Genomic DNA, 8,610 nt, shown 5'->3' on the forward strand with positions numbered 1-8,610 from the left:
CTCTAAAAATTACAACTACAACATTTGAACATAGCCCCCATACCTTAAGGTAAGACGTATTCTACGTCAAAAATGCTAAAGAATACGCACATACATACATGTACGGAAATTACCTAAACAACTTCTCGGTCCAGCGCCGAATGGAAGAAAAACTCCTCGCTCCATCAACTCCTTCGGCGCAACATTTTCGAAACGTTCTGGTATAAATGAATTTGGCTCACAGAAGATAAAGGGATCGTGATGGTATGAATATACCGGTACACAGAGCACCATGCCATCATCGACTTGCACGGACTTGCGCTTCGAGAGCTGCACCACATTAGCAGTGGTGCAAATGCGCCGACAATAAGGTACTGTGGGACTCAGGCGCAGGGTTTCTATGTTGAAATTTTAACGAAAGCGTAAAACGAATTTGAATAGGGCGGTAAAGAGATGGATCATAATCTCACCAAAAATGCAATGATCGAGATAGCTGAGTGACATCAAAGCGTCAAAAGAGAATTCGGTGCAATTTTCATGCCGCTGCGCTTGCAACAATTCGGCGCGCAGTTTAGCTTGCACGCGCGGCTCTTTTGCCAACTGAAAGTGAATGTGAATTATTGGTGTTTTTGTCTTCTATTCCTCGCATTTAACTCACATAATAAAATGTGTAAATCAGCGTGCTGCAAATCTCCTCAAAACCATCGGCCAGGATAGCCATGCAATGCCCCGTCAGCGCTTCATCGCTCATACGCCCGGTGTGCCGCTGTTCATACAAATAGCTGAGGAGTGCAACCGCGCCGCTGGGATCGCGAAACTTCTTATGGCACGCGAGCGCATCGGCGCTGAATTGCACAAAGTAATTATCAACCGTCTTAGAGATCAAACGAAAAGGCCAGAGTTTCGAAACCAGTGGCATAACAGCTGACAAGAAGGAGTAGCTGGTTAGGCTGCGCGTCTGCTTGACGATACGTTGCGTCATTGCGAGAAACTTATTGTTCTTCTTCTTGGCCTGCGTCAAAGTACCCGCATCCACACCCCAAATGAAGAGACAGAGTGCATCGGCAACATAGCGTTTAACGAGCTGTTGGCAGGAATTCAAAGGAGTTAGATCAGTTAGCAAATCAATGACACAAACTCACATCGTTAGTGTCCACAACTTCCGGCTTGGCGCCACCACACGTTTGCTGTAAACATTGCACCAAATGTCTATTGCTTCCCAGCCACACTTCATAGTAGCGCTTTAGCTGTAATTTGCAATATTAAATTTATCACTTATTTTCCTTTACAAACATTTCTTTGAATTTAAATATTCGTTCACTCACGCGACAAAGTGTCAACGACGCGCATGCAACACTGCGATTTTTTTGCCACCGCTCGCCTGTGCTCCACATTGCACTGTACTTGGCTAATTTGTCCAATTTATTCCCCTTGCGTTGCCGCATCCAGTTACTCGCCGCTGTCACCTTAAAGGCACGGAAATTCACGTCGAGCACTTCGTGTGCCAAACGCATGTCCACCACGAGGATTTGAGGCTGACGCACGAAATAAATGCCCACCATGCGACTGCGATGCTTGTAGCGCCTGTGTGTGGAAGATGCAGCAAAAAGTTGGAATTGCGTTTGCAAATAAGTATTACAAATGATTAATCGTCTACCCGTAAATCGCATCGATTTCATAAATCAAATTTCTATTTCGCGTTAAAATGCTGGGAAAAGAGCCGAATATTGTCAACGGCAAGGCAGTGCGTAGTCCGCGATTTCGCCAAAAATTGAATTTCCATGAAAGATAGAAATAAGTTGGCAGCAATACGATATGCAAAAGCAGGATTAGCTGGAAGAAACAGTCGAACATTTCGATTTCCGTTTTGGCTGCTTTTTGCCTTTACTTAAATAAGTTTGTTTTTATTGCTTTTAAGATTTCCGTTTTTCAATGAAAGCTTTTCCGTGGAAAAATATCATTGGAATATTTTTTATCAAGGCGAATTAATAATTCGCCTTGTTTTTTATTTTATATTTGAAATTTGAAAAAAAGATGGCCGATTTTTTTTCTACCCTTTAAGCCGGCTTTACACGGGTCGATTTCTGTCGAATGGAAATTTGACTAACCAAAGCATTTATATATTTATGGCTGAATTCCCATTTATGTGGGTCGATTTTGGTCGAACGACAAAAATTGAATAGAAAGCCGAAATTTACAAGCGAAAATTCTGAGAAAAAATTATAAAAAATCCAGAGAAATAAACCGCGAAGAAGTTTTCGAGAAAATCCAGAAAATTCTCGAAAAAAATCTTCTATATTTATAAAAAATCTCAATCAGCCCGAAATGATTCCAAAAAAATTTGGAAAAAATTCAAAACATTCCGAAAATATACAGAAAAGTGTTGGAATGATCCCAAAAGTCCTGAAATAATCCCGAAAACTTACAAACATTTCTGAAAAATTCCGAAAGATTTCAAAAGAACTCACGAAAGTCAACTACAAAACCAGAAGGAGGTCTGAAAAAAGTCATTTAGGTTCAAATAATCCCAAAACGTCCTGAAATAATTCTAACTCCCACACGGTTCTGAAAAAAAAATCTCAATAAAATATCACTAAATATATCTAAAAGTACAAAAAAAAACAAATCAGCAAGAATCATGAAAAATTCTTACTCCGTTCAAACCGTAAAACGTGAAATAAAACGTAATAAATCCTAAGAAATCGAAAAAGCCCCGAAAAGACCTGACAATATCCCTAAAATCTCCAACCGTACCGGACAAAATTCGAAATAGATAAGTATATCGAAAAATAAAAATAAATAACCCCGAAAAGCAGAAAAAAATATATTAGAAAGCCCCGGTAATGTTTGAAAAGTTTCCGAAAGAAAATTTTCTAAAGGTAAAGGTAAGTAACCCCTCAAAGGTCACAAAATATTTAAAAAAATTCAGACAATTTGGAGTGGTGCCGCACGACGTCAAGAATTCCCACGAAGTTCCGGAAGGTCTCGAAAAACCGAATCTCGAAAAAAGCCAAACAGTTTCTAAAACAATCGAAAAAATCCATGAACACTAATAAAAATCTCAAAATAAATCCTGAAAAGCACCAAACAGTTCGTGAAATATCCCGAAAAGCAGTACGTGAAAAAAATCAAAAAAATCTCTGAACACGTAAATCCCTAAAAATACCGAACAGTTTCTGAAGTATTACGAAAAATACAGTAGCACTCTGAAAAGATGCAATGTAAATCTCGAAAAACTCCGAAAATTGTCTGCATAACTCCTAAATATCTCAATAATATAGAAAGATGTCTATAACCTTCCGAAAATATTCAGAAAAAATAGGACTAATCCGAAAATCTGAAAAGAAAATTCCAAAAGCAATCCCGAGCGGTTCCTGCGAAATTCCGAAAAGTACCGGAATGGTACAAAGCCTCGCCAATAAAATACCTAACACTTTCTGAAACCTTCCGAACCCATAGTACTCCGATAAACTACACCGAAAATTCCAGCCAGTTTCTAAAACGTCTCAAAAAATCACGGTATACTCTGAAAAGTTTCCAAGAATATTGCTTAGAAGCTTTGAGTCTCAGAAATTGCAGAAAAAAATCTCGAAAATTTCCGAAAAGTTTCTATAGTATTTAGAAAAATCTCGAATACGAATTACATCCTAAAAAATTCTGAAAGGTTTCTGCAAAATTTTGGAAAGTCGGAGAATGCTCCGAAATCCCACTTTGAAAAATTGCCAAAAAGAAAAACGAAAACTCTGAAACATCACGAAAAATCGTGGAATACTCCTACGAGCAACAAATAAATTCAGGATAATTTGAAAAGATGTCTCAAAGTTTCCGAAAAGATTCTGAAAGCGTAAAATATTCCGAAAAATGTCTCAATAATTCCGAAAAGTTACTGAATATTCCGATACTCCGACACATCTACAATTCTAAAAAATTCCGGAAAGTTTCTCAAAAATTCTGAAAAATCCCAGAATGCTCCAAAACCCCGACGCTAAGTCTCGGGCAGTCTCTAAAATATTCCGAAAAATTCGTGGAAGATGTTTCAAAGTTTTCGAACGGTTTCTGAATAATTCCGAAAACTGTATAGCTCTCCGAAAAATTGCAAGAAAATCCTAAAAAGAATAAATGGTTTCTGAAAAGTTCCGAAAAGTCGGAGAATGCTCCGAACCCCTACTCCAACGAACCGCCGATAAAAAGCCGGAAAATCTATACAAAATGTCGAATATTCGGAAAAACTTAAAAGAAATTCATTTAAAACTCCAAAAATATTTCTCAATAATTCAAACAGTTTCTGAAGCATTCCGAAAAGTCCAAAACAATTTTTGAAAATTTACGAAATATCACACAATACTCCGAAAAATTTTACAGTCTTTCCTAAAAGTTCCGTTAAGTTTCTGAAGAATTCTGAAAAGCTACGGAAAAAATAGAAAACAAAACAAAAAATATATTGAAGTCTCTGGAGAAAAAGGTAAAATACTCCGAAAAATTTCAACACAAATTCCGCAAAGTCCTGGAGAGGTGCTGGAAAGTTCTTAAGTATACATACATAGATGAAAATTTAAACATTACTTAGCATATATGTTTGTATGCATGTTCTTAGGCACCTCGAATCCTTTTTTCTCCAACATCCACAAATTATATAAAAATACTAGCTAATTTGTTGAAAACTCAATTCCGCCTGAGTATAATATCTGCATATTAATAAGAAACACACAACAACCCGCACACTAATGCATTTGTGGTCGTATTCTTAGAAAATTGTTTTCTTACTTGCGCGTCAACCGCAAAACAGCAAATTGCAAGCAGCCACAAAGCAATCTGCCAACGCATGCCAATACGCACACAACCGTATGCATACATATGTACATGCAACAAACACATACCGCATAGCAGGTTGCCACAAATTTAGCAGCTGCAACTGGTTTGCCATATGCAAATTGCATTGTTGCAACACTCGACCATGCAACAGCTCAAAACAGTGAAAGCATTTGCCACAAGAATGCGTGAGTGTGCGCATATCGCTATGTGTATGTGTGTGTGTGTGCACGTGTATGTGTGCGTATGAAAAAGGGGAGCTCAAAAGCTCAAAAATACAACAAAAAAAGAATAAAACAAATCAGGCAACTTCGGCGTGTGTGTGTGCGCGCCACAAATAAAATGCAGAAAAGCAAATCTGATGGCGAACTGAATGAAGAGCTAAAGTATACAAAAATAACAACAACAACAACAACAGCGCAAAATGCATGCCAACAAAAGCACTTCATGTGTAAACAATGAGTAACTGCCACACAAAAGAAACAATGATGAAAAAAGTAGGTGGAGGGCAGATATGAAGAATGAGAAATATTGCAACATCAGCAGCAGAGCGCTTGAACTTTTGCAAAGGATTACAACTTATCGAGTGAGAAGAAAAATTATAAGACAAAAAAAAAACAAAACGAAGAAGAAAATACTGCAAGCCAGCAAGCAAATAATAAGCAGAAGCAAAACCATGGCAACAATAACAAATTTGCAGCATACAGCAGCGGAGCGGAGCGCAGGCAATATGTAAAATTGACAAGCAAAATGGTTGCCATAAGTTTTTGCACGAAATTTACAACAACAGTAAAACCAGAGCTTTTGGAGAAATGAAAGAAATCATTTATGCATTTTGTTTTTGCTTTTGCGTATTCTTCTTATTTGTTGCTAAGTATGTATGTACGGTATGTATGTATGTCTGTAACTATATGAACTGGTATTAAACATTTTTCGCTTGAAACAATAATTCGAAAAGGCTGTTAGTTAATGAAAAAGCAACAGTGGCGGCTGCAATTGCAAAGCCGATTTGAGGATTTTTCCAGTTGAGTAAAATTATTATTGGGAATTTAGTTGAATACACTTGGAATTTATTTAACTTTTCTGTATGTTTGTATGCAAATTGTTATTTTAAATGCGGTTGGAATTATTTCTGAGTATGAAAGTACAACTGGCAAAGGTTGATTACTTAGTAAAAGAGCCAGTAATGTTTTGATTCAATGGAGCATCCAGAATATAATTTTCACTTAGTCGAATTCAAAGCAAAATGCTTGAAACAAAATAATTTTATATTTGATTTTTATTGAAGCAACTCTTGATCATTTTTAACCACGCAGAGGTGCATTTGAAAAATACAAAAAATATGGACGTTTGCTAAAAACACATCATACAAGTGGGCAAAGGCGAAGGTTGTCTTCTTATCAAAAGAAGGCAGAGCCGCTCATGTGAAACCGAACGATTTTCGGCCTTTAATCCTCACTTCATTCTTTCTTAAAACTCTGGAGAGGCTCCTTGACGAATTTGAAATGCCAACCTCTCGTCGAATCAGCATGCGTATTCCAAGGAAAACCCCCGTGGAGACTGCTCTTCACGAAATCGTATCGACGATTGAAAAAGGATAGGCCATAAAGGAATACACGCCCGAAGTTTTCTCGATATCGAATATGCTTGCGATAATATCTATCCAAAATCGGTTACTAACTTCCTGCTTATTGCGGGGGTGCAACGCGTTCTGATAGATTTCGTTGGGCTCCTTCTCGAAATGAGAACTATTCTTTCATAACTGGTGGACGGCTCCATTACAATGCATGTGACCAGAGGTACTCCCCAAGTCTGGAATCTAACCGTTAACACCGTTAAAAAAAATAAGTCAGAAAAGAACTTTCAAGATATTTGTCGGAATTGGCAGTGGTATTACGAAAGGCTTTTGTCTTTCGAAAGGTGTGGTAAGTTGAACGATAGCCCGCTGAATTGCCCTGTAAGACGCTTTGCAACGAAATGGCCAGCAAAGGTTAAAATACGTAATTTTGCCTCTGTTTTGTACTATGGGCTAAATTTTAATCAAATGTGGAAGAGTCACGGAACCTACAAGTTCTACACCTTAATGTCTGATTATCGCAACTTAACGTAACTTAGAGACTGTCACTTAAAAATTCTCTTAAATGAATGTTGCTTTTATTTCAACAGCCGAAACTTAACGTAACTTAAAAAATGCCACGTCGAAGTCTGTTTCATTTGGATTTGCTAAGTTCTAAGTTACGTTAAGTTCAGTTAAGTTGCCATAATCAGGCTTTTACTACTGTTTAAAACAGAGTTGAAATATAACCAAGCTACATATGTGGATTATAAAGGCTGCTTTTTCACAAAATATTGACAACTTGCGTCGCTGGAATGAGCTGGGTCATAATGTTTTCTGTCTCATCTGTAACTCAACTCAAGCAGAACAGACATAAGGGCACCTCCTCCCCGGCTGTCCTGCCCTTTGTATCTTAAACCTTCCTTTGCAAGTCTAGCAGAACTAAAGTAATAACCCACATTCACCTTTTGCAGTATCACTAACGATTCGGACTTTCTAGCAAACTTCCAATTACGTTGCTGTGAGGTGCATATAGTTGGCACCATATTCTCTCTTGGATATTCCTCAGCCGCTGGGATCCAAGCTCTGCTGTAAAGCGCACCGAAATATGTTCACATTTTCAACCAAAAGCCATAAATGAATGGCAAACTCTTCGTCATCTAAAGGTTTTAAAGGTTACCAAATTGATGTACATACATATTCGCCGATCATCATATCATAAAGCCGATATGAAAACTAGTCCTTTAATTAGCACATTTTATTTAAAAAGTCGTTTAAATAGTTATTCAAAATAGACTGCTCACTGCTAAATACCAAATACACCAAAACAGATCGCCAAATTCCATTCTCTTCCATCAATCACTTGCCACCCACCTCAGCACTAAGCGTATTGCCGCTTTCGCTTGCTACTACGCCGCATCGATGCCGTACAAAGTGGACAATACCACTTGCCCTTTGGCGCGCGCCTAATACCAACGCATGAAAAGTGAAACCATTCATATGGACAAGTGTCATTGTCGCAGGCAATCATGTTACCATAAGAAATTTGATTGCAAAGACAGTGGCGCGGGTGATTCGGATTGTAGCAACTCAGCTCTTCGTCGGAAGGCATATCTGGTGGTGTCACCACACGGCCATCATAGAAACTGGTGTTGGAGTATTGGGAAGCCATAGAGTTTGTACTGCTCGGTAATTGAGTAGATGGAGCAACAGAATTAGTGGCGCTTGATGAGGTGGTGGGTTCATCGTCATTTGCTATTTTCAAATTGTTCTGGCTATCACATTTATCTCCATCTCCGGCTGTTACATTCGAAGGCGTTGGCAACATTTTTAAGTTGTGGACAAACGAAGCTCGCGGAAAAATAAAGAGATGAAGTTAAAAAAAATTTAAAAATTTTCACAAAATTAAATAACAAAAATTGAATGTTACAAAAACGAATTTCAACAACAGTTGACAATAAAACTACAGCAGGTGTAAGGAAAAAATAAAATATTCATTACATAAGCATTATAACACTGTGTGTTGATTATAACACTGTGCAACAAAATCAGAATAATGGAAAAAGTGATTCTGAAAAGTCGTGATCTTGTCTGTCCCGAATTTATCGAGCATAACAAGTCTTGATACGGTTCCGAAACTAGACCGGAAATGTTCCTGCAATTTGTATGCCTAAACTCGAAATTGGTCCAGAACTAGTCCCAAAATTCTCCTTAAATGTGCACGGACTCGTGCCGAAATGATCTTGTACAGTTCCTAAAGAGATTCC

General features: G+C 38.0%; 1 protein-coding gene and 1 pseudogene across 1 annotated transcript; both read right to left on the reverse strand.

Moving 5' to 3' along the window:
• Positions 1-113: 113 nt before the first annotated feature.
• Positions 114-1,833, reverse strand: LOC108377380 (probable cytochrome P450 309a2; the record flags this gene model as incomplete). Its single annotated transcript, XM_017633638.1, has 6 exons — positions 1,637-1,833; positions 1,305-1,563; positions 1,122-1,226; positions 638-1,063; positions 450-579; positions 114-377 (listed from the first exon to the last, which is right to left on the reverse strand). Coding segments are annotated over exons 1-6 (1,381 nt in total), but the record flags the coding sequence as incomplete, so codon positions are not given.
• Positions 1,834-7,724: 5,891 nt separating this feature from the next.
• LOC108377382 (inhibitor of growth protein 3 pseudogene) lies at positions 7,725-8,171 on the reverse strand (annotated as a pseudogene).
• Positions 8,172-8,610: the final 439 nt, after the last annotated feature.

Source organism: Rhagoletis zephyria, unplaced genomic scaffold, assembly GCF_001687245.7.
Source record: "Rhagoletis zephyria isolate East Lansing unplaced genomic scaffold, Rhagoletis_zephyria_1.1 Rzeph_scaffold_12003, whole genome shotgun sequence".
Lineage (NCBI taxonomy): Eukaryota > Metazoa > Arthropoda > Insecta > Diptera > Tephritidae > Rhagoletis > Rhagoletis zephyria.